Source organism: Esox lucius, chromosome 5 (genome assembly GCF_011004845.1).
Source record: "Esox lucius isolate fEsoLuc1 chromosome 5, fEsoLuc1.pri, whole genome shotgun sequence".
Lineage (NCBI taxonomy): Eukaryota > Metazoa > Chordata > Actinopteri > Esociformes > Esocidae > Esox > Esox lucius.
The window spans coordinates 28066108-28092916 of NC_047573.1; the positions used below are offsets into that span (position 1 = coordinate 28066108).

The 26809-nt window shown below is 47.3% G+C and overlaps 2 protein-coding genes across 2 annotated transcripts in view; both read right to left on the reverse strand.

Moving 5' to 3' along the window:
* Window positions 1-7708: 7708 nt before the first annotated feature.
* LOC117594493 (tripartite motif-containing protein 16-like) overlaps window positions 7709-26809 on the reverse strand; it is a 49980-nt gene continuing 30879 nt past the window's right edge. The window contains exon 6 of the mRNA XM_034292141.1: window positions 7709-8267. Coding sequence (XP_034148032.1) covers window positions 7741-8267 — 527 coding nt within the window. The 3' untranslated portion in view covers window positions 7709-7740. The remainder of the gene's footprint in view (window positions 8268-26809) is intronic.
* Window positions 10522-25236, reverse strand: LOC117594506 (basic proline-rich protein-like). The gene is made up of 7 exons (XM_034292213.1): window positions 25214-25236; window positions 24114-24625; window positions 23293-23421; window positions 17204-17392; window positions 16863-17090; window positions 15150-16672; window positions 10522-10560 (listed from the first exon to the last, which is right to left on the reverse strand). The coding sequence occupies exons 1-7, from the start codon at window positions 25234-25236 to the stop codon at window positions 10522-10524; spliced, it is 2643 nt and encodes an 880-aa protein (XP_034148104.1).

Genomic DNA, 26809 nt, shown 5'->3' on the forward strand with positions numbered 1-26809 from the left:
ACAAAAAGAACCATACCAGTTTCACAAGGTAGCTATAGAATCCAGATGAGGCACAGCAAAGGATAGACCTAGACCTGGTCATGGCACTGGAAACACTGAGCAAATTACTCAGGAGAAGGGTGACTTACATAGACAACATGCAACAAGGCACAGGTGACAACAATAGGACATAATGACAGAGACTGAAAACCAAAAAAGAGATACAATGGGGCCCCTAGTGGCCAGAGATATGTCCAAAACCCTGACAGGAACCCCCCCTCTAGGAACGGCTCCTGACGTTCCTCCCAGGACGATCAGGCCGACGAACGTGAAATTCCCTGATCAACTAGGGGTCAAGGATGTCCTGGGAGGGCACCCAGGAGCGCTCCTCTGGACCATAGCCCGCCCAGTCCACCAGATACTGAAGGGATCTCCGTACTCGGCGAGAGTCCAGAATCCGATGGACTGTGTAAGCAGGCTGGCCTCCAACGATCCGGGGTGGAGGGGGAGGTCTGACTGCGGGGGTAAAGGGAGAAGAAACAACAGGTTTCAGTAAAGAGACATGGAAGGTGGGATTTATCTTTAGCGATCTAGGTAAGAATAAACGGTAGGTAACGCTATTTACTCTCCTTGAAATGCGGAAAGGACCGATGAACCGTTGAGCCAGTTTGCGGGACTCCACACGGAGAGGCAGGTTCCTAGTAGATAGCCACACCCATCGGCCAGGACGCAAGGCAGGAGCAGCTCGACGACAACGATTGGCATGGCGCTGATACTGCTGAGATGCCTGCAGAAGCTTGAGCCTGGCCTTCCTCCAGGTTAGCCGGCAACGTCGAACAAAGCGCAGGGCAGATGGGACTCCAACCTCAGCCTCTTGGTCAGGGAATAACGGGGGCGTGAATCCGAACTGACACTCAAAGGGGGACATGCCAGTTGCTGAGGAACGCAGAGTGTTATGGGCATACTCTGCCCAGATGACAAAAGATGCCCAGGACGTTGGGTTGTTTGCCGTCATGCATCTTAGTGTGGTCTCTAGGTCCTGGTTCAGTCTCTCAGTTTGTCCGTTAGATTCTGGGTGGAAACCAGAAGACAGACTCACTGCTGTCCCCAGAAGTCGACAGAAGGCATGCCAGAAGCGTGATGTAAACTGAGGTCCTCTATCCGTGACAATATCCTGTGGAATCCCAAAGACTCTGAACACATGTTCAATAACGATCTCTGCAGTTTTCTTAGCAGAAGGTAACTTGGGCAAGGGGATAAATCTGCATGCCTTAGAGAATCGGTCGACCACCACAAGAATGGTGGTATTACCTTGGGATGGAGGGAGCCCGGTGATGAAGTCCATCGAAAGGTGAGACCAGGGCCGTTGGGGAATGGGAAGGGGGTGCAGCAATCCTTGAGGTGTTTGATGGGGCACCTTCCCCTGGTTGCAAGACGGGCATGCAGCCACAAATGCCTGAGTGTCTTCCTTAATGGTAGGCCACCAAAACTTTCTCAAAAGGAAATCCAGGGTCCGAGCCGCACCAGGATGGCAGGTAAGGCGAGAACTGTGACCCCACTGGAGAACCTGGGAACGGACAATGCTTGGGACAAATAGACAATTTGTGGGTCCCCCTCCGGGATCCGGGTCTTGAGCCTGGGCCCTCATTACTGATGCCTCAACATCCCATCTGACTGGAGCCACCACCTCAGAGCTCGGAATGATGATTCCTGCTGGCTCCTCATGACCAGCGGGGGAGTGAACTCGAGACAGGGAATCCGGTTTCAAATTCTTGGATCCTGGTCGATAGGACAAAGTGAACTGGAAACGGTTAAAAAAAAAAAAAGTGACCACCGGGCCTGGCGAGGATTGAGCCGCTTAGCCTGTTGGATGTACTCCAAATTCTTGTGATCCTTGAGGACTAGGAACTGGTGTTGAGCCCCCTCAAGCCAGTGCCTCCACTCTTCTAATGTGAGCTTGACCGCCAACAGTTCCCTATCTCCCACATCACAATTTCTCTCAGCAGGTGTTAAGCGATGGGACAGGAAGGCACAAGGATGAAGTTTGTTGTCCACTCCTCGCTGTGAGAGAATAGCTCCTATACCCACATCCGAGGCATCTACCTCAACCACAAATGGCTTCTCAGAATCAGGGAGGGTCAGAATAGGAGCAGAGGTGAAGCGGCTCTTGAGTTCCTTGAAAGCCTCTTCGGCCTCAGAGCTCCACAGAAATTTAGAGTGTTTCCCTTTAGTAAGGGCAGCAAGAGGTGCTGCTACTGCGCTGAAGTTCCGCACAAACTTGCGATAGAAATTAGCAAACCCCAAAAAACGTTGAACCTCCTTCACATTGTTGGGGGTAGGCCAATTGGTGACAGCCTGGACTTTTCTAGGATCCATCTGGATGTTACCTGGGGTAATAACGAATCCTAGGAACTGCACTTCCGAAACATGGAACTCACATTTCTCTGGCTTAATGTACAAATGGTTATCCAGGAGGCGGCGGAGGACTCTTTGAACATGCTTTGTGTGTTCTTGCAAGGATCCAGAGAAAATCAGAATGTCATCTAGATAAACGAATACAAACTGGTTCAACATGTCCCGGAGGACATCATTGATTAGGGCCTGGAAAACAGCGGGAGCATTAGTGAGTCCAAAAGGCATAACAATGCCCCGTAGGGGTGTTGAATGCCGTTTTCCACTCGTCCCCTTGCCTTATGCGCATGAGATGGTATGCGTTGCGTAGGTCAAGTTTGGTGAAAATGGAGGCTCCTTGAAGCAACTCAAAGGCAGTGGACATGATTGGCAAGGGGTAGCGATTTCGGATTGTGATATTTTTAAGGCCTCTATAATCAATGCACGGGCGAAGGCCGCCATCTTTCTTGCTCACAAAGAAAAAACCTGCCCCAGCTGGGGAGGTAGAGGGCCGGATAGACCCTGCAGCAAGGGATTCGTTAATATAGCTGTCCATAGCTGCACGCTCTGGAGGGGATAGTGAAAAAATACGGCCTCTAGGGGGAATTGTGCCTGGAAGCAGATCAATTGCACAATCATAGGGCCAATGAGGGGGCAACGAGGTGGCCCTGCTTTAACTGAAAACCTCCTGGTAAGAATGATACACGGGGGGGCACTTGGGAGAGGTCATGGAGTTCTTGGGACTGAGGAGAAGCATGTGAGGGGCTCGAGAAGATGCAAGTGGCATGACAGGTGGGTCCCCACTCAAGGATGGTGCTGGTGGACCAGTCAATATGGGGGTTGTGCCGAAGAAGCCAAGGATAGCCCAGGATTACAGGGAAAGCAGAAGACTGGATAAGATGGAAAGATATCTCCTCTTGATGTTGAAAAATGGAGAGACGTAGTGGGAGTGTTTGATGAATGATTTCTCCATGGCCCAGAGGTCGCCCATCCAGGGCAGTAACAACCAGGGGAGACAAAAGGGACTCAGAGGGAAGGCTCAACTTCCTAGCCAAGGAAATGTCCATAAAGTTTCCAGCTGCACCGGAATCCACCCAAGCCTGTAGAGAATGTATTTCATTGCCCCAGGAGATAGTAACCGGAAGAAGAAGACCAGTGTCGGTTAGGGAAGAGATTTGAGTAACTCCCGTCACAGACCTCCCCCACAGGACAAAGCTTTTCCCGAGAGTTCTGGACAGGAGACTCTGAAATGTCCAGACTGGCCACAGTAAAGACAGCGGCCCTCTTTCATGCACCGATCACGCACAGTGGGTGACAATCTGGTACCTCCCAATTGCATGGGCTCTGGAGTTTCTTGGAAAGCTTGAGTTGTGAGGTGTACCGGAATGGGGACGGAAGACTTACGGGAATGTTCTCTCTCTCTAAGTCTATTGTCTAAGCGGATGGCCACTTCAATTAGAGCCTCAAGAGTGCCAACTGGGTCTCTGGTAGCAAGCTCATCCTGGATGTCCTCTGAGAGGCTGTTCTGGAAACAAACAATGAGGGCCTCATGATCCCAGCCACTAGCTGCAGCAACAGTGCTGAACTGGATGGCATAGTCTGCCACACTGCGTTTACCTTGCTGGATGGATAACAGCCTCCTTGATGCCTGCCGACCTCGGAGAGGATGATTAAAGACCTGTTTGAACTCATCCACAAAGTCAGGGTAACTGGTACAGACAGGATTGTTAGCCTCCCAGATGGCCGTGGCCCAAGACAGGGCTCTTCCAGAGAGAAGGGTGATAATATAAGCTATCTTAGCCCTATCTGAAGGGAAGGATGATGGCTGTAACTCAAAGGTAAGAGCACACTGCATCAAGAAGCCATTGCAGGCATTAGGATCTCCTGTAAAGTGTTGAGGCGGGGGTAGCCGGGGCTCAGATAAGAGGCTTGGGTTAGGAGGCAATGGTGGAGGCGCTGGAGCTGGAGTTGGAGCAGTATCGGCTGGCAGTCTCCGAAAAAGCTCTTGAAGGGATGTGAGAATGTCAGATAGCAGGCCATCGTGTTTTGTCATCAAGGTCTCATGTTGGGCTAAAGCAGCCTCCTGACGAGCAACCACCCCACGAAGATCCTGTGCTTGAGATAAATCTGCTGGGTTCATTTCTGGCTCAGTGTTTCTGTCAGAAACACAGGGTTAGAACCAGTGTGAGAACTGGAACAGATCAAAATGGTGAACCCAAATGCAGAAAACCAGATGACAGTTCTGTGCAATGTCTGCAAATATTTTATTGGATGAAAAGGAATGTCCAAACTGTCATAGGAAATATCCAAAATGTAAACTCCAAAAATGTTTAAGAAATGTCAAAGCTCAAAGTCAAGAAAAAACAAAAAGAACCATACCAGTTTCACAAGGTAGCTATAGAATCCAGATGAGGCACAGCAAAGGATAGACCTAGACTTGGTCATGGCACTGGAAACATTGAGCAAATTACTCAGGAGAAGGGTGACTTACATAGACAACATGCAACAAGGCACAGGTGACAACAATAGGACATAATGACAGAGACTGAAAACCAAAAAGAGATACAATGGGGCCCCTAGTGGCCAGAGATATGTCCAAAACCCTGACAGTCATATACATCAGATACAGTGTGACCAGTGTATTGGTCATATACATCAGATACAGTGTAACCAGTGAATTGGACATATAGTAAGATACAGTGTAACCAGTGTATTGGTCATATACATCAGATCCAGTGTACCCAGTGTATTCCCTCATGTCATCTGTAGCAGATTGAATTTACACTATCTGATCCTACTAGAGATAGAGGCTATTTGATGCCAATATTTTCTCATTTGTTTGTAGCCAATTCATAGAAGAAATGACATTTCTCAGGGTTGTGGCCCATTTCCACCCAAAAACTGATAGATAACAGCCGTTAGTACAACAGTTGGGAGGCACCAGTGGGTGTTGGAACTGGACCCAATGAGGAAGGATTTACAAATGTAAATGGGAATGTGATAAAAATAATTCAGATGTTGTCTTAGCTGCTGGGGGTTAATCTGACACTCATCACCTCATACAACCCCATGGTTAGATGGGATGTTTGAATGTTGTAACAGAACTCCAGTTGACCAGTCGGCTAAGCTTTACTATGGGGTGAGTGGGACAGTTATATGGAGAAGGTGGTTTCAGCCTATAACATTATAATAGACTCAGACCTTATATCTGACCTCTGTCCTCTGAGCCCCTCAGGTTAAGTATTATTACAGACTCAGACCTTATATCTTACCTCAGACCTCTTTTTATGATACTCTAATAGTTAAAGTGTGTATGGCCAATAACTGAGAGGTTGCTGGTTTGAATCCCTGGACCAACAAGGTAAAAACTAAATATGCGTAAAGGTTAGCAAGGCACTAACCCAATCTGCTGTGTTTAGTGGCTTTGGATCAGAGTGTCATAAAATACAGACAACACCACCTGAAGGAGAGTTTGGGCAGCAGGTCTCTAAACTTTAGTAGAAGTAACCAGTTAGGAACCACAATAGTGACTAAAAACACACAGAGGTTGGACAAACAGTCTGGATGTAATGGATATAAACTCTTTCATACGTAGGCCATCCATTTTGGGTCTAGTGTGGAAGAAGTTCCACTAGCCTAATGATAATTATAACTATAGGTTATGAATATGTAATACATTTAAATAAGGGGAATCCTAAATTGGTAACATTCGGTAATGTTAGTACAATGTGCTACTACCATAGAGATGGCTACATGCCAGTATTGTTTCTGCACTACGACAGGTGGCACGTGATCTGTCATGATTTGGCAGTAAATTATTTTTTCCAGCAGGTGTCACTAGACTCCATTGTGTTTAATGAGGATTCAAGTGATGTAGGATAGAATTGTCTGGAAGCCTCAATGTTTCAGAAAACCTATTTTCACCATAAGTACTGAAAAGGCCATGTTTTCCATGTACTGTAATAAATTGTTTTTTAGTTGGTCAGTGCCCCTGAAGTGTTCTTCCTCCATGTTGTTTCTTAAAGACTTAAATACATGCTTCCTTCAGCGATCAACCAGTTGGACTACATCACTTGTTATACCTGCATTCTGGAGAGGAGGTGTCCATTAAAAGTTGCTGCAGTTTCTTCTGCTACACTCCAGCAGTGGCTGGCAATGTCCTGTGGTTTAACGTGACACTCCAAAACAAATGTAAGTGGAAGCACACAACAAAACATGCATGAAAACTATTTGAGGGAAGACGTTTCCTGCTAAACCTGTACATCATTGTCAATGTCATCACATAAAGACAAGAGACTCTGCTAAATGATGTTAACAACTTTTTTGGTTATCTTCCCCTCAGCCTGGGGAATACATATAAGGGTGAACACAGGGGAGAAAAACCATAGTTTCTGAAAATGCTTTAGAACCTAGTTTTATCTGAAACAAAATTCTGCCACTGAAGGTAAACCACACATAGATTGTATGAAAAACTATTTACAATAACAAGCAGTTTTAAATGACAACAGAGACCAACTAATGATATCAACGTAACTTAGCCAGGAATTAATACAGGATATAAGTTGTATGAGTCAAACAACTGTGTTAAATGCTTTAATCAACAAGAGCACCTGACAGGACATGAGGACATACAGGGACCATTTAAATATCCTGTGTAATCAAACTCTCTTTATAATGATGTAAGTTATAGCAAATCCTTCCTTAAGTTTCATTGAAATGTAAAAACTAGTCCCTCTAAAACGTGTCCCAAATGTAACATAATTAGTAATTATAGACAAGTACATGTACAAGTACTGTTACTGAAAGATTCCCAAATCTATGATCACACATAAAATACTGAAGAGATGTTTGCTGAAAATGAACCAAAGGTAAATGTTAATTAAATGTGTGAATCAACTCCTATCTGCCCCATCAATCACACTAGATGACAACAGATAAGAGGTTACTCTGTTTACCTGAAATCACCTCACACAGAAACATTCTATACAGTCAATAATTTTCAAAACATTTTATAATCAAAATTAAATCTGTTTTGTACAACATTTAATAATGCTTTAAATACACATGGTATATATTTATAAATATATTTCTGTTAACAGATAAACAACAAACGAAAAATAGTTCAGCAGGGTTCTAGACACTGACTAAACTAAACTCTGTAATGATTGGTCCATTCCAGCAGTCAATCAACTCCCTTCACCATTGAGGTGCATCTCTCATCATATGTTCACGGTCATTCAGGAACCAAGACATCTGGCTCACTCTGTTCCACATAAATGTCTAAAAATATCATGCTGTTCTATATATTATCTTAAATCAATCTTTATCCACAGTCAATCAATCATACATTGATACCAGCAGACTGTATCACTAAATAGGTGTCAGTATCTTTACAGACCTTCCATAATGAACATAGAACCCAGGATAGAGTGGCTGAGTGAATGTGGTCTGGACTCTGTGGAGGAGGGTCATTGTGTCAGAGACACTGTAGAAGGACAGAGTTCCTGCCCTGTGGTCCAGATACACTCCTACTCTGGAGGAGCAGGGGACATGGATATCAGTCCTGTTAGTATTGTGGTAGAAATAACATCTGGATGTAGAGCAGAATAACATCCAGGACTGATCATTATGACCAAACAAACACTTATTACCATTTCCTTTCCTGCTGATCTCTTTATATGAGACGGCTACACCAACCCCTCCCCCACTCCACTCTACCTCCCAGTAACAGACTCCAGACAGACCCTCTCTACACAACACCTGGTTATGGAAGGTAAATCTGTCAGGATGGTCAGGATAGGACTGGACCTCATTACTACATGTCACCTTTCTGTTCCCCTCAGACAGACACAGGTTCTGATATGCTGTATTGGGATCCAATGTCAGCTGGCAGGAATCTAAGAGGATGAAAAACAACATCAGTGACAGTCTCACTCCCTTAATCTGTGTGTGTGTGGGTCTGTGTCTGTCTCTCTTGTCTTTGCCTCTCGCTCTCTGTGTGTCTGTCTGTCTCTGTCTCTCCCTCTGTGTGTGTGTGTGTGTGTTTGTGTCTGTCTTGGGTTCTCTCTTCCTTTCTTCCTAAATTTCGGCCTTCTTAGGGTGTTCTTCCTAGCCACTGAAATTCAACACTACTGTTGTTTGCTGCTTGGGGTTTAAGGCTGGGTGTTTATATAAAAGCACTTTGTTACAACTACTGTTGTAAAAAGGGCTTTATAAATATATTTGATTGATTGTCTCTGTCTCTCCCTCTGTGTGTGTCTGTCTGTCTGTCTGTCTGTCTCTGTGTGTGTGTGTGTGTGTGTGTGTGTGTTTGTGTGTCTCCTATCCTTGTGCATGCTGGGAGTGGTGTGAGTGTTTTGGTGGCCCTTTTCAATTTATTCATCCTTTTCTCTTGGTGGATTTCTGATTTCTATGCATGACGGGGCTGTTCAGAAAATCTAAACAATAATGGATATCATACATCCCAGGGTGTCTTTTACCCATTTTCGGTTTTCTCTGTGTATTCTTCTGTTTTCCCTCTTTTCTTTATGGAGGTGTTAAAGGTTGGCTCTCTTAATATTAATGGAGGGAGGAATTGGAATAAGAGGGCTTGGGTATTGGAAGTGATTACATAGAAACAACGTAATGTCGTTTTCCTACAGGAGACACATAGTGATGAAGCTAATGAGGTTGACTGGGGCATGTGGTGGTGGGGGGGCAGCATGTGCTTAGTCATGGTATACATTTTCATCCTGGAGTGGCTATTTTGTTTTCCTCTGGTTTGGGGGGTGACTGTAATATCTATAACTGATATTGTCAAGGGCCGGGTCTTATTGGTCAAGGTGGATGTTATGGGAGATTCATAGTGAGGCAGGAGGTGAGTCTCACAGTAAGAGGCCAGACACACCAGACAGGACTTGACAGCTTTGAGTTTTCTTCCAGTGCAGAAATCACACTCCACATCTCCAGGTCCAGCATAATAATGATCAGGAGGAGCAGCTTGGAGTCTTGTCTTCTTCAGATTCTCCACCAATTCAGAAAACATGGTGTTCCTGTTTAGAACAGGTCTTGGTATGAAGGTCTGTCTGCACTGGGGGCAGCTGTAGATACCCTTGTCATCTTCCTGATCCAAACAGCCCTTAATACAGCCCATACAGTAACTGTGTCCACAGGGAATAGTCACTGGATCATTCAGTAGATCTAAACAGATTGAACAACTAATTGAGCTTATGGCCTCCGCCATTTTTCACACACATAGAAACAGAGAAAAAAGAACAAGAGATTACTTTCGTTTTCCTTTAACTGTTTTTTTCAGAGGAGTGGTTTGTTTTCTGTGACTTCCTGGTTCTGTGGTGAACTCAGATGTCAGATATCAGGTCTGGCCAGTAGAGGGCATTTGTGATCTATCATAGCCAGAGTAAATATTCTCAGTTCTCTGTGATCTTCAAAGTCAAGTTCATAATTTCTCCCAATTCCAGGACAATTAGCAGAACAGCAGAAGTGACAGCCTGTGAGTGCAGAGAGTGCATGTCAAACAAATATAGATCTCAAATATTTACAAAAAAACATCCATCACTATATACCTGAGACAAGATACACTAGTTAATGCTTTATTATACAAAACCCTCTTCAGCCTCACTCCCCCATCTGAGATCTACTTTTGTCACCATTGCCTCTTTTAAAGGCTTAATCACTAACACATCTATTGACACTTCATGAGATGTGCCGGTTAATTGTAGTTTTGTCAAGTTGTTGTCTTTGTTTGTGGTCTAAATATATCTGTGTCCTGCTGTATTGTTTTTATATTGTCAGCTACCAGGTAAAAAAAGTGGGAGATCCAGAAATACATATTTTCTTATATTACTGAAAACACACCTCAGACCATGTAGTCTACCAGTAATGAAATGAATAATTATTTTATTCAATATACTCTATCTAATGCAGTTCAGTGGTATAAAGCTACACATGTAATCATTTTAATAAAGATCATGTCTGGATTTACAAGTTACCAAGCAATACCACTCTGCTTGTCAAATGCCAAATCAGCTAAACCCACAGTTATTATGAATCCAGTTTTTACGATAACATAAAATAAATGAATTAGGCCCTAATCTATAGATTGCACATGACTGGGAATATTGTTGTGGATCTGTTGATCATAAAACAGGTGTATCAGAAATCAGTCAGCATCAGGGCTGTCTTATTTTTCTCCTGCAGCACAACACATGTTCTCATAGACTTGATCAGATTGTTTATTGAGGCCAGTAGAATGTTGTTTCACTACTCTTTAATGTCTGTAACAAGTATCTGGATATTGTCTGGAACTGGAACACTGTTGTACATGTGAATCCAGAACATTCCAAACATGCTCAATGGGTCACATGTCTGGTGATTATGGAGACATGGAAGAACTGGGAAATGTTCTGCTTCCAGGAAGTGTTTACAGTGTATTTTAATGGAACCAATCAAGAAAAGGCGTTGATTGGCTCAAGTCTGTGTGAGAATACTAGAGAGTCTTTTAGACTGGACTGTCTGGTGGTCATCTCAGTCTGTGACCAGAGTATGACAGTGGTTCAGTCAGTGTCTGACACTCCCAGTTATGGTCTCTACAGAGCTGTGGACGGGCTCAGTGAGGAAATGAAAAGCATGTGAATGAACATGAGACCCATGGAGGAAGAGAATCAATGTCTTAAGTCCTGAGGATGGTTCTATACCTGTAACTGGATGTGGATCTGACAGGGGGTTGTGGTCCAGCCTCCAGACTCCTACTGATGGACGGGTGTACCTCCTCCTACTCAAAGGTCACCAGGTCCAAGGAGCCCAATACCAGGGAGAGACTCCGACTACAGGGAGGAGTCAGGGAGGTGTGTTTTCTCTCACCAAATGGAGGATGCAGAACATCTGTGTGAGAGAAGGAGCAGGTTGTTATATGAGATGTAACTGATGTTGAGCCCAGGTTTCATCTTAACCATCCAATCAGATAGACAGTACAGGTGAGAGAGTTGACCAACACTCCTCCAATGTCAGAGCTGTATTTGAATGGACTGTGGTATCAATGTTAGTGGACTCAAGTTCAGATTGCTCCTTTATTAGTGCTGATGTCTATATGTCTGTCCCAGCCCTGCACGGACATCCCCTGAACAAAGACTGTGGTGGATGAAGACTGAGTAGAGCAGGCTACTAGGTTTTGTCAATGGTCTTTTCCGGTGAAAGAAATATGGTGTTTAGTTGTTTGTCAATGTCATTTCAACCAACAATATGTACACAAAGGAAAATAAATGAAATATGTGATGTTGCACCCATGTTTTACGTTAAAGAAGTGTGCTCATCTCAGATCAATCCTGGATTTAACTGGGCAGACGAGAGACAGTGTGTATGGTGTTGTGTGGGCGAGTGATGTGATGATGTCAATGTTGGAAACATAGTGGAACATGGGTTCTGGTAAAGGTAAAGATACAGTGATGGGATACTGATGCCCATTGATGTGCCATTCATCTGCTGCCTTCACCTCATGTTTCAGCAAAACAATGTATCCCTATACAATTCCTAGAAAATGAAAATGTCTTGACTGAGTTCTTCCAAAGCCTGTATACTCACCAGGCATGTCATCCATTGATAATGTTTGGGGAAACTCAGAATCAATGTCTAAGTGTGTCTAGTTTCCATCCTCATCCAGCAACTTTGCGCAACAACTTGGAGTTGGAAAACATTTCATTTGCCACATAAATGGCCTGATAAACTTTATGGAAAGGATATGTCACACTGCATGGGGAAAAAGGTGGTTTCTCCAGATACTGACTGGTTTCCTCATTTATGACCCTACAATATTTTGGTGTCTATTACCAAGAAAAATAGATCTGTATTCTCAGTCTTGGAAAATCCATAGATTAAGGCCTAATTTATTTATTTTAATTGACTTATTTCCTTATTATAAATCACAAAATCGACCAGATGAAGACCAGTTACTGTATTACAGTTGATGTTGTCATTAATAAGAAACCAGAAAAAAAGAATGCTGTCATTTGACCTTATGTTAGTTTTATTTTATTACCACAATTCTTGCATCAAAGTGACCATAACTTTTTTACTTTAGAAGAGGCTGTTTGAGTGTTGTTTGGTAATACAAATTTGGAAACGTCCTTGCTTTTTGAAAGGGACCATGATGTCCAGGTGGGGTAACAAATAAACAGTGAATATATGTTTGTTGTTGTCCATATTTAATGCTGTGAAATGTTGCTAATATATTGTAGATGACAATGGCAAACCTGTCACAATGACCTTGATAGACAAGTACATCAGCTGGTTGTCTTGTAACGATAATAGTTCCAGTAATTTTGGATTTTTCTCTCGTTTCATTCATATATGGAAACTACCATAGCTAACTAGACAAATAATTGTCCGGTTCGGTTCATGTGTTAGACAAACAAAGTAAAAGTTGTTTGGCCGAAAAAGTCTGTTTCGCTTTTGAAGTAACGAGCTAGTCCCTTCCACTAGCTAGCCAAGGAAGATTAAAGGCTTAAAGAGTTTTACCAACAAGAGTAGTGGAATGCTTGGTGTCCAATCTGTGTCTACTGAGGGGAATGTTATAGACATTACTGTTCAGATGGACTCAATGGTTTCTCGGCCCATGATCGAGGTTGTTCCTCTGGAAAGCAGAGCGACAGGTTTTTACTCCACTTACTTCCTGGTTCCCAAGAGGACGGGGGGTGGAAGGCCAATTTTGGGCATACGCGTTCTGAATGAGTGTGTAACCAAATGGCCTTTTCGCACGCTCACAATGAAAAGACTTTTAGAATCAATTGTCCCAGGTGATTTTCCAGAGCATATACCTAAAGGATGCTTACTTTCATGTTTCGATTATCCATCGACACAGGCAGTTCTTCCGATTTACCTTTCAGGGCACAGCGTACAAATACCATTCGGTTACACACTGGCTCCTTCTCCAGAAATGCGTGGAGATAGGGATGGGTCGTTCGCGAACAAGTCGGCTCTAAGAGCCAGCTCTTGTAGGTGAACGCTGGGAGCCGGCTCGCATATCAGAAGAGCCAAATCTATTTTTTAAATTAAGATATGAATAATCAAACGATTTAAATGGATAGAGTTAACTAATTCAAAGAACGAAAAAATTAAATAATATAGGCCTAAATGCTCAAGCACACACTCGTTCTATCTGCTCACGCTACCGTAATTCCACGTTTATAGCCGTACCATGTATAAACCGCACCAATACGCAACTTAACCCCTCAAATTTACTACCCTTTGGACACCTTTGTGGACAAAAATGTACACGTACAATAAACTGACATAAAATATTTATACATAACAACTTGTAACATGCTCAAAACAACCAAACATTCAATAATTTTCACTGCCGTTACAGTATAAAACCATGCATTCTGTCATGTAAGCATTTCATTTTGAAGAAAATAAGTGATATTTTAAATTTTGACTGTATTCCATCACACACACACACGTGCACATGCACACAGGTGCACACACACATGTCCACAGAAAAACTCTTCTACCAGATCCAACCAGATTCAACCATTTTCCCATTGTAGGCCAATGGATGAAATTACTGTATTTTTATTTTTTTGAGCCATGTGACTACCAAGGTGCCCCAAGAGTTTTGGTGTGCACACTTGTGTGTATGTGTGCGCGCGCGCGCGTTTGCACGTGTCCGCACATCTGTATATGTGTGTGGGTGTGTGGGTGTGTGGGTATGTGCATGCATGTATGTCTTCACGCGCACGTGTGGGCGTGCGTGCGTGCGTGTGTGCGCATGTGTGTGTGTGAGTGTGTGGTAGAATACAGTAAACATTTCTTCAAAATGAAATGCTTACATTACAGAATGCATGGTTTTATACTCTAATGGCATTGAGATAAAAAACTATTTTTTTAATGGAAGTCAATCAATCAATCAATCAAATGTATTTATAAAGCCCTTTTTACAACAGCAGTTGTCACAAAGTGCATTACAGAGACACCCGGCCTTAAACCCCAAGGAGCAAACAACAGTAGTGTTGAATTTCAGTGGCTAGGAAAAACTCCCTAAGAAGGTCGAATTTTAGGAAGAAATCTAGAGAGGACCCAGACTCAGAGGGGTGACCAGTCCTCTTCTGGCTGTGCCGGGTGAGATATTAGAAGTCCAATTGGAATAATAAATACATATAATAATAAATACACCAACCGCAACCACCCTGAATGAGGGCCGAGTATTGCTAGCAGCGTACAGCCCAGTTGCACAAGTGCGCAACAGAGAGACAACAACAAGCCAGTGACTCTTCCCCCGAAAGGCATTGGAGGGAGGGCATCCCAGTGGTGACGAGAGCCCACCTGGCAAGACAGCAAGGGTGGACAGTATCAAGCCTACTGCTCACCTTCACGCCCCCGGGCCAGGCTACACCTAATTATAAACCGTGCTGTAGAAATGAGTTTTTAGTAGACACTTGAAAGTTTGCACTGAGTTTGCATTTCTAACCTTAATTGGCAGATCATTCCACAGGAGTGGAGCTCTATGAGAAAAGGCCCTGCCGCCAGCTGTTTGTTTAGAAATTCTAGGTACAATTAAAAGGCTCCCGACCGCAAGACCGGGACGACCACACCCGGACTGGCGGAGGCTCAGCGCCCGGAGCTGCCGGCACAGGCCGGGGAGGCGGAGCCGCAGGGACAGGCCGGGGAGGCAGAGGGCCAGGAGACGGGAGAGCCGGCGGAGGGACAGGAGCCGGCAGGAGAGCCGGCGGCGGGTCGACAGCCGGCGGAGGAGCAGGAGCCGGGGGAGCCGGCAGTGGGTCGACAACCGGCGGAGGAGCAGGAGCCGGGGGAGCCGGCGGAGGGTCGACAGCCGGCGGAGGAGCAGGAGCCGAGGGAGCCAGCGGAGGGCCGGGAAGGGCCGGCGGAGGAGTAGGAGCAGGCGGAGGAGCAGGAGACGGGGGAGCCGGCGGGGAAATAGGAGCCGGCGGAGGAGCAGGAGCCGGGGGAGCCGGCAGTGGGTCGACAACCGGCGGAGGAGCAGGAGCCGGGGGAGCCGGCGGAGGGTCGACAGCCGGCGGAGGAGCAGGAGCCGAGGGAGCCAGCGGAGGGCCGGGAAGGGCCGGCGGAGGAGTAGGAGCAGGCGGAGGAGCAGGAGACGGGGGAGCCGGCGGGGAAATAGGAGCCGGCGGAGGAGCAGGAGCCGGGGGAGCCGGCAGTGGGTCGACAACCGGCGGAGGAGCAGGAGCCGGGGGAGCCGGCGGAGGGTCGACAGCCGGCGGAGGAGCAGGAGCCGAGGGAGCCGGCGGAGGGCCGGGAAGGGCCGGCGGAGGAGTAGGAGCAGGCGGAGGAGCAGGAGACGGGGGAGCCGGCGGGGGAATAGGAGCCAGCGGAAGAGCCGGCGGAGGAGTAGGAGACGGGGAAACCGGCGGAGGGTCAGGAGCCGGCGGAAGAGCCGGCGGAAGAGCCGGCGGAGGAGCAGGAGACGGGGGAGCCGACGGGGGAATAGGAGCCGGCGGAGGAGAAGGAGCCGGGGGAGCCGGCGGAGGGTCTGGAGCCGGCGGAAGAGCCGGCGGAGGAGTAGGAGACGGGGAAACGGGCGGAGGGTCAGGAGCCGGCGGAAGAGCCGGCGGTGGAGTAGGAGCCGGGGGAGCCGGCGGAGGAATAGGAGCCAGCAGAGGAATAGGAGACGGGGGAGCCGGCGGAGGAATAGGAGCCGGCGGCGGGTCAGCAGCCGGCGGAGGAGCAGGAGCCGGGGGAGCCGGCGGAGGGTTGACGGCCGGCGGGGGAGCAGGAGCCGGCGGAGGAGCAGGAGACGGGGAAACCGGCGGAGGGTCAGGAGCCGGCGGAGGAGTAGGAACCGGCGGAGGAGCAGGAGCCTGGGGAGCCGGCGGGGAAATAGGAGCCGGCGGAGGTGCAGGAGATGGGGAAGCCGGCGGAGGGCCTGGAGCCAGCGGAAGAGCTGGCGGAGGAGTAGGAGACGGGGAAACCGGCGGAGGGTCAGGAGCCGGCGGAAGAGCCGGCAGAGGAGTAGGAGCCGGCGGAGGAGCAGGAGCCGGGGGAGCCGGCGGAGGGCCCGGAGCCGGCGGAAGAGCCGGCGGAGGAGTAGGAGCCGGGGGAGCCGGCGGAGGAATAGGAGCCGGTGGAGGAATAGGAGCCGGCAGAGGAATAGGAGACGGGGGAGCCGGCGGAGGAATAGGAGCCGGCGGCGGGTCAGCATCCGGCGGAGGAGCAGGAGCCGGGGGAGGAGTAGGAACCAGCGGAGGAGCAGGAGCCGGCGGAGGAGCAGGAGCCGGGGGAGCCGGCGGGGGGTCGACAGCCGGTGAAGGAGCAGGAGCCGGGGGAGCCGGCGGAGTCCACGGCAGGCCCGGGCGGCAGCGGCCAGTCCACGGCAGGCCCGGGCGGCGGCCAGTCCACGGCGGGTCCTGGCGGCGGCGAAAACAGGGCAGCGGGAGGAGCTGGCGGCTGAGACCACTGGGCAGCGCTGGCTGCGGCTCCCGGGTAGCAGGGGGCGCTGGCGGCGCTGCCTGTGGCTCCCGGGCAGCAGGGGGCGCTGGCTGCCACTCCCGGGTAGCAGGGGGCGCTGGCTGCGGCTCTCGAGCAGCAGGGGGCGTTGGCGGCACTGGCTGCGGCTTCCAGGCAGTACGGGGCGCTGTGAACACCAGGCGCCTTGGACCTGGCACCGGGCGTAAAGCCGACTGCGGAGCAGCAGCTGGGGAAGCAGGGCGCCGCGGGGTAGGCCGCGGGGTAGGCCGCGGGGTGGTAGCAGGCTGCGGAGTAGGGAGTGGGGCACGCCGACTGGACAGGGGACCACTCGTTCCTTCCAACCCGTGGCTGGTAGGAGGCACGGGCTGCTGCTTCCTCCTCTGGCCTCCTCTCCTACGACCCGTCCTCTCCGTCCTCTGCATCTCCTGTAGGAGCTCCTTGACTACCTCCTCCTGCCGGCTGAGGGGCTTGACTTCTCCCCACTGGTCCACGCCCCGTAGCACTCCACCAAAAAGGTCTTGGGGCGACCTCCGGGTTTGCGCCTCCAGGGGGTCTTCCTCCACTCTCCCATATACCACCTCCTCGTCTTCCGAGGAGAGGGAGTCAGACCCCCAATCGCCTGCGGTTTCCTTTTTGGTGGTTCATTCTGTCACGGCTGTGGTGGTTGAAGGACACAGGCGCAGACTGAAGGTCACAAGGGTAATCCATGTTTAATGAAAATGAAAGAAGGACTCCAACAAAACAAAAGGCAGCAACCAGTGACGTGGGTATTCCTTACACAGGATAAACAAAACCAAAATGAACCATGCCTCGGGGCCTACAAACTAAACCTAAATAGGGTCCCCAATTGGATGCAATAACTAACACCTGCCTCCAATTGGGGAAACCAAAAAAAGGAGTAGAGGTGGCTAAAGGCCACCTCCTGTCCTGTCCTGGCTATGCCCCGAGCCCAGCGCAGAGATGGCTAGGGGCACAGCCAGGAAGTGACACTTAAAGCATTCTTTAGAAATGTTGGCCCATATTGATAGGATAGCATCTTGTAGTTGATGGAGATTTGTGGGATGCACATCCAGGGTGCGAAGCTCCCGTTCCACCACATCCCAAAGATGCTCTATTGGGTTGAGATCTGGTGACTGTGGGGGCCATTTCAGTACAGTGAACTCATTGTCATGTTCAAGAAACCAATTTGAAATGATTCAAGCTTTGTGACATGGTGCATTATCCTGCTGGAAGTAGCCATCAGAGGATGGGTACATGGTGGTCATAAAGGGATGGACATGGTCAGAAACAATGCATTTAAACGATGCCCAATTGGCACTAAGGGGCCTAAAGTGTGCCAAGAAAACATCCCCCACACAATTACACCACCACCAGCAGCCTGCACAGTGGTAACAAGGCATGATGGATCCATGTTTTCTCATTCTGTTTACGCCAAATTCTGACTCTACCATCTGAATGTCTCAACAGAAATCGAAACTCATCAGACCAGGCAACATTCTTCCAGTCTTCAACTGTCCAATTTTGATGAGCTCGTGCAAATTGTAGCCTCTTTTTCCTATTTGTAGTGGAGATGAGTGGTACCCGGTGGGGTCTTCTGCTGTTGTAGCCCATCCGCCTCAAGGTTGTGCGTGTTGTGGCTTCACAAATGCTTTGCTGCATACCTCGGTTGTAACAAGTGGTTATTTCAGTAGTTCTGTTAATTATGTCCAATAAGAGTCCTGGTGTAGTAAAGTTGGGTAAAAGGTCAACAGATAAATATTGCGTTGGTAAAACTCTTAAAATAGAATTTTGACCAATTAGTTTATATAGAGTAAATTTGAAAAAGTTTGGCAAGTCAATGGGACATTTTTGTCCACGAAGGTGTCAAGAGGGTGCAAAATTCATAAACAGAGTATGAAACACATGAAAGAGTTTAAATACATTGGATTTCAAAAATGTAACGAGTTCTGCCAAAAAATCATGCCCCTATCTACAATACAGAAAAATGATACCCAAATAAAAAAAAAATATTGAGAGAAATGTACAAAAATGCCTGAGGGGCGCACAAGGGTTAAGAGAGAGCTGTGAAAACACCTTTCATCGTAACATTTGGCACAAAATAGGCAAAGTTGTAGTTTAAAAGTTCAATAACGTTTGAATTAATTAGTTTCCGTAAATAACACCTACAATCACGGACATCATTTGAACAGGCTGTTGGACAATTATCTAAAGCAGGGGGGTAAAATGCTTCTATAACCAATTACACACCATGGAAAATGATGGGTTTGTTATTCATCAGCGGTCTATTTTATTCTTATTGATACATATGCCTGAACGAGTGCATATTATGCATACAGTAGAATGTAATAAAATATGCATAAAATGACCATACACTGCAAAACTTTAAATTTCAATAAGTGCTCCCTAACGTCCAAGTCCATGGGACACCTAGTCACACAGTTCACAGGTCCAAAAGCATTTGAATTACGCTGTTCAGATTGTATTCATTTTGAATGCACTTTGTTTATATACATAAAAGAAATATACTTTAAATGCATTATTTTTCATAACAAACCAATGCATTTAAATTACATTGTGGTTAAGGTAGTTTAAGATTTCATTTAATAATCTAAATAGAATTGTGTTAACACCAATCATAGTCAAACTATCGCAAACTGTTTGACCACAAAAAAGCAAAACATATTTTTTTAAAGAGCCATTTGGGAGCCAAAAGAGACGGTTCTTTTTGGTGAGCTGAGCTGAACGAGCCGGCTCGCTAAAAAGAGCCAAAATGCCCATCACTAGGATACCAGACTAGCAGAGTTGGGGAGTAACGGATTACAACAAAACTGTAACACTAGAATAGTTGCGCGAATTAATTATGACACGTTGAATATTCGATTTTTTTTATTTCATTGTTATTTGAACCTCAGTTGTTGGGTGTGATCATCACACATGCACGGCATCCACCCAACCGGTACCGCCTCAATCAGTCTAGACAGCCAAAAGAACACGCTGAGACCCGGACTCGGCGCACAAGCAGACGCTCAAGCACATATAATGCGGGCGTCTTACCAAAAACTGCACAGGCACACCGGAGCATCGGACGGAACCATGTGAAATGCACCGTCCCAGTAGCTCAACGGACCCAACTCACACCCCAGTCTCAGCCACACTGAGCACAGAGTGAGCCAGTGTGCCCGCAGCCATGTCACGCAAGTCAGACCGGACAAAAGCACAGATGTCCTCCACCCCCACGCCCCTAAACAGAGCGGCCGATGCTGCCACCCCCCGTGTGGAGTGGGCCCCAAACCCCCTAGGCGAAGGATTGCCACTTGATTTGTAGGCCACTCTGTTTCGACAACGGCTGGCCCACCTTGGGGCAACCATGACACACAAAGAGCTGGGACGCCGTCCTTACCACCGCCGTGGGCTGCACATACTGTGCCAAAGCGTGCACCAGGCACAGACGATGCAACATCTCCCTCTCTCCCGCATGGGGAGGGGGAGAAAACACCCACAACACCATCTTCATGGAACGAAACGACGCCTTGATCACCTTGGGCAGAAAAGCCGGGTTAGGGAGCAACACAGCCCTGCTACCATCGCCGTTGATGGCGAGACAGCCAGGCTGCATCGACAGCGCACAAAGGTCACTGACCCTCTTAGCAGAGGTCGTAGCCAACAAAAGCACAGTTTTAAGGGACAGCATCTTCAACGGTATCTGATCAATCGGTTCAAATGGCGCGTCACATAGCGCCTCCAGAACCAAAGCCAAATCCCACTCTGGCAACGAGCTCCGTGCCACTGGCCTGAGATGGCGGGACTAGGCCAGAAACCGTTTCACCAAGTGATATAGCATAGCTTAACATAGCTAGCCAACGTGGAGGCCGCCCTCACACCCTGAATGGTCGCGACTACCTCCTCGGTCCGTCCTCGCTACAGCAGCCAGGCCCTCTCAGGAGACAGGTCCGTAAAGGCTGTCGCAACACAGGGAACGCCCCGATTGAGCCCCAGGGAGGGTCTTGTAGATACGGGGAGCTGAGGTTTAAACTCTGTCCTGTTATATTATGTTTTCTATATGTCTTGTACCCTATGAATTGGCGACTCCAATCTGCTCAAGGCTGCTAAGGGGTAATGTTTGGACCCATGTGATAGTCATACAGTAATTAAGAACTCATTAAGAACTGTACTCATTTTCTGGCTAGGAGGAGGCTGCAAAATGAAACGGCTGGTGAATTTGGCTATTCCCTGTGCCGGTTGATAGAGGGCATATTCAATAGCAGGCAGTACTACTTTAGATTTGTTCACCTGTTTTTTTTTTAAGTATGTTTGTAGTGGGAATGCCAGAGCCCTGTTGCTATTAGGAGCCCTGTTGCCCCTGATGCCAGGATAAGAGGGGTGTCTGATCACAAGTCGGCTTGTGATGCTAAAATTGAGGGTCTTCTCGGGGTGTTAGCAAAATTACAGCAAGAGGTCCAAACCCAGTGTTTTGATGCCAACAGGTAACAAATGCTTCCACATACCAGGCAGGCTGCCCCAGCGCACCTGATGGGAGCTTCCAAAAGTCGAGGCCCAAGTAGTTTATTCTGTAATCATGAGGGAAGGGAAGGGGCTGAAGTTTGTTGGGTGTAACCGCCACATGCTATGAAACTGCCCCTACCTACAGGGAAACTAGAGGGGATGTGCACGACAGGCCAGAAACTCACCATTTGAGGCAGCAGGATATTATGCTAGCAGCGCTAACTCAGATGTTGTTTGCCTGGTAAATCAGGGGGTTGTGCTGGTTCACGTGGTTAATGTGACTGATGAGGCCTGTGTTTTGAAGCAGGGAACGTTAATTGGGACATTGTTTACTGAGGTGAATATAGGCCGCCGTACTGTGAATTCCCAAGTGCAGGGCGAGGGGAGGTGTTCCTCCATCTTGGAGTGGAGAACCATTTGATTTGACAAATAGGGGTTTTAATCAGGTGGTATCACATTTTATCGGCAAGCTGCTCAACCGTTACACATTGGTTCTCAGTACTGGAGATACTGACCAAGGGTGAATTCATTCAGATGGACACTGGGAGTGTAAAACCCATTAAGTAGCCCCACATAGGACCCTTGTACCACATCAAGAAGATGTTGGACCACAGCATCATTAGGCCCTCCTGTAGGCCTTGGGCAGCATCATTAGGCCCTCCTTTAACCTTGGGGAGCATCCTTATGCCCTCCTGTAGGCCTTGGGCAGCATCATTAGGCCCTCCTGTAACCTTGGGCAGAATCATTAGGCCTTCCTGTAGACCTTGGGCAGCCCCAGTTCTTCTGGTATGGAAGAAGGACGGATCTTTGTGTTTTTGTGCAACCTATGGTGGTTGAATAATATTCAGTGTTTGGAAGGACAGCTAGCTAGGTGGGTTGAGCAGTTGGCCAATTTTCTTTATAGGATTGTTCATCACCCAGAGAAGCAGGGAACACCTATGTATGTCATCATGTCACAAGTATCATACAATTCCTGGAAGATGAAAATGTATTGAATGTGTTCTTCCAAGGCTTCCATACTCACCAGGCATGTCACCCTTTGAGCATGTTTGGCAAACTCGGGATCAATGTTGATAAGTGTGCCTAGTTCACGTCCTTATCCAGCAACTTCAGAACAACTGAAGAGAAGTTGGAAAACGTTTCATATGCCACATAAACTGCCTGATCAGCTATATGGAAAGAATATGTCACACTGCATGAGGGGGTTGATCCAGATACTGACTCAGGGTTTTTCCGGGCTCAGAATGGGCCTTTGGGGGGTGACTACACATGGCAGTAAGCATGATCGGTGCAAGTACAGTCCAGGCAATGATTTACCTTATGACAGAAATCTATGCATTTTCTTGTTATTTTTGACCATCTGAAAAATGTCTATTCAGCTTGAATAAATGAAACCCCATTAAAACAAAGGCAAAAATGAAGACGCCACTCGTCGTCATGAAGACCCTCTCGGGACATTAGGTCCGCCCCCACATTCAACCGTCCCGGAATGTGAACGGCCGATAGAGAGCGCAGGTGTCTGTGAGCCCAGAGCCACAAGCCGACTGGCTGAGGGCAGGAGACCTGACTCCCCACTGGATATTGATGGATATGGATATTGAAGTCCCAATTTCTGAAAAAGGGACACCACTTGGAGAGTGTGAGCCCTCGCCACATTCGCCGATGGGATTAAAATCAGTAGATCGTCCAGATTGGCTAGAACTCCTCCGCTACTCCGCTAGATTCCTCGTCTGCATAAGGGATCCAGTGCAGTCTGCACGCATTTGGAGAAGGAGCGCGGAGTGAGCGCATGACCGAAGGGCACCCTCGTGCACTCGTAAGCCCTGCCCTGAAACACAAATGGGAAAAAAATGATGTGGCGAGGATTGATCGGCAAATTAATGTGAGCATCCTTCAGGTCTATGCTTATGCAAAAATTCCCCGGGAGCAGTGATTCCAATAGGCTAGTTGTAGTGAGCATGCAAAAGACTTGTTTGGTCACACACTCGTTCAGTGTGCGCAGATCCAAAATTGGTTTGACACCGCCCATCTTCTTTGGGGAATAGAATCCGCTGTGTTTCAATTCCTCCGGGACCACAACGATAGCATCCTCGTTCAGGAGCTCTGTGATCTCTGAAAGGAGCAGAAAAAGAGTGACAGTCAGGACGCAAAAACGCCAATCTCCCAAACGAGAGTCGGTGACGCTACCCGCTAGATCACAGCGGATCATAACGGAAGAGGCACTCATACTGTTAAAAGGCGGGGATCTGCTATGCATGGAACCCAGCATCTGTATACACAGGATCTTAGCTGCTATCACACAAACGTTGTCATGGCAACTGTTGTCACAGAGACAAAGTACAGGGAAAGCTGGCGGCAGTGCCGTGCTAATCACTGAAGACGCTACCCGGCGTTTTAATCTACCTGAGCGAGCAGGAAGAGAGGCTGGAATAGTTATGTTTATAACATCCTGGGAAGCCTCTGTAGCTCACAAAAAGGAGATATACTTACATTCTCCAACCCTACTCACAAAGGGAGGGTACGAGAGCACATAGATCTGACCAAGTCCCTACGATCTACAGAGCAAATGTCAGGGGAGTCTCACTCACAGACTTTACTGCTCATATCCAAAGGAACCACACTATGGAGAGGCAGAGAAGTATCTGTGGAATAAGTGGCAACCAATGGAGCCAAACAGACCCTAACTGAAGGCAAAGGGTTGTTCACAGACTCAGACACCGCCTGAGAATGTAGAGAAGCACAACTTTTACCATAAGAGTAGCGTTTTGAAGAAACTGTATTTAAAATTATAGATGAAGAGTCACGTTTGTCTAGGCTTCTTAGCAGGTCATGGGACGGCGAAACTGGGACCCGGAGTCTGGGAATCAGGTCTTGGGGCGGGCTGGGGCGCAGCAGAGGGAGGTTCCCACTCAGGAGGGACAGAGGCAGAGACAGGAGCAGTAGATGTAGCCTGATGTCTCTGACGGTGTCTGGCTGAGGCTCCAGGGTGATGGGGAGGATGAGAAGACCGTACCTTGGAGGAAGCAGAGGATGGTAGGCAGGCAGGGTAGGCAGGTAGGCAAGCAGGTAGGCAGGCAGGGTAGGCAGGCAGGGTAGGCAGGCAGGGTAGGCAGGCAGGGTAGGCAGGCAGGTAGGCAGGCAGGCAGGTAGGCAGGCAGGGTAGGCAGGCAGGTAGGCAGGCAGGTAGGCAGGCAGGGTAGGCAGGCAGGGTAGGCAGGTAGGCAGGCAGGGTAGGCAGGCAGGCAGGCAGGTAGGCAGGCAGGCAGGCAGGCGGGCAGGCGGGCAGACAAGGTTGTTGGCAGAATATGGTGGATCTCTGAACAGAAGAGAACAATGTTAGCAAGGAAGAACAACAACTTAAACAGGTTTACTCTGAATAAAAGTACATTGCGGCCCCGATCGTTACTAGCAAGTAGTGAACAACAATGATGAGCGGACTGGAATCCAGGGTATTTAAATGCAAGCTGATGAGGAGATGAACCGCAGGTGTGGAGACTTGAGGAGGAGTAGTGGAGATGTAGAGGAAACCAGGAACAGAATTGCAGGAGCCTGGAGCTGGTGCCCAAACAGGCAAGGACACAAACAGGAACGAACACAGACTAAGAGAATTTGGATGTGGAGTGCGTGACAAACGCCCTACCTCTGAACCTTCTATTGACAGAATGTCAGACTTCCTTTAATCACCTGCAGTACATACTGTTGTGTTCCTTCTTAATACACTACCAGACTTCATGTATAAATGGTCATCTATCTACAGCCGGTCAGGGCAGTACTTGTGCAGGATTGATGGTGTCAAGTAAGTGTTGTCTGACTCCAGTCCAACACTGGCAGCGACTGAGAAGTGCTGGTTCACATTAGACTGGGAGTTGTGTGTATTTGTGTGGTTGGTGAGTTCAGGCACTACTTGAGCCAGGCCTCATTTACCATCATAACTGACCACAAGCCTAGGCTGGTTCTGATCCTGATAGATAACAACCCAACAGGAGGCACAAGTGGGTGTTGGAACTGGACCCATCAGGTTGTGTATTATAACAGACTCAGAACGAATATCTTACCTCTGTACTCTAATAGCGTGTACGACCAATAACTGAGAGTTTGCTGGTTTGAATCCCTGGACCAAGGTAAAAACTAAATCTGCGTATAGGTTAGCAAGGCACTAAACCAGAGGTTCCCAAACTAGGGGTTGCGACCCCATGTGGGGTCACCTGATATGAAAATGGGGTCAGGGGAGATTGTTTTACAACTGAGTCTCATAGCCTCAAATAAATGAATAACGATTATCAAATTTTTCTTCACATGGTTGGGGTCAAAAAAAAAAATATATCGAAATGGGATCGTCGGCTAAACAAGTTTGGGAACCCCTGCACTAAACCAATCTGCTGTGTTTAGTGGTTTTGGATAAGAGTGTACAGACAACACCACCTGATGGAGAGTTTGAGCAGCAGGACTTTAATCTTTAGTAGAAGTAACCAGTTGGGAACCACAAGTGACAAAAACACTCAAGAGGTTGGACAAACAGTCTGGATGTAATGGATATAAACTCTGTAGCGTTAGACATTTCTGCAGCAGTCGATCGTTGTTACAGTCACCGAAGTGGTTAGCTAGCACCTAGTGGCTAATATTCACGGGAGAAGAATGACAATGAACTCACTCTGAGCGTTTATTCTCACAATAGCATTCAAGTGCACGCAGGCACACACATACTAATATGATGTCACTGCATAGGCTTTTTAACATGGCTTTGCTCCTCATATCAAATATGCTTAACAAAATCTTTCATACATAGGCAACCCATTTGGGTCTAGGTTCCACTAGACTAATGATAATTTGGAAGCCTCATTGTTTCAGAAAGCCTAATTTCACCATCTGTACTGAAAAGGCCATGTTTTCCATGTACGTTTATAAATCAACCAGCTTGAACTCCATCCAGCTTTCTAAGTTGATCAGTGCCCTGAAGTGTTCTTCATCCATTTTGTTTCTTAAAGACTTAAATACAGCGATCAACCAGTTGGGGTACTTCACTTATTATACCTGTATTCGGGAGAGGAGGTGTCCATTAAACGTTGCTGCAGTTTCTTCTGCTACACTCCAGCAGTGGCTGGCAATGTCTTGTGGTTTAACGTGACACTCTAAAACAAACGTAAGTGGAAGCACACAACAAAACATGCATGAAAACTATTTGAGGGAAGACGTTTCCTGCTACAACTGTACATCATTGTCAATGTCGTCACATAAAGACAAGAGACTCTGCTAAATTATGTTAATATAAATGCTTGACATTGACACCATGTATTGTAGAAACATGTGGCCTCCTTATTCACAGTTCACATTCTACACAGTCAATAATTACATTATTTTCAAAAAAACTTTATAGTCAAAATAAAATCTGTTTTGTACATTTTATAATGCTTTAAATACACATGGTATATATTTATAAATATATTTCTGTTGACAGATAAACAACCAACTCAAAACAAATCCCATAGTTTAAGACGAATCT

Excerpts from the sequence above, each read along its gene's own strand:
- LOC117594506 (XM_034292213.1), bottom strand. The coding sequence starts at position 25,236 with ATGGTAAATGAGGCCTGGCTCAA. Across the intron at positions 24,626-25,213 it reads GTAAATGAGGCCTGGCTCAA|AGATCCACCATATTCTGCCA; the intron begins GTAGTGCCTGAA and ends TCTTCTGTTCAG. Across the intron at positions 17,393-23,292 it reads TCTGCGCACACTGAACGAGT|ACGAGGAGGTGGTATATGGG; the intron begins GTGTGACCAAAC and ends TCTCCTCGGAAG.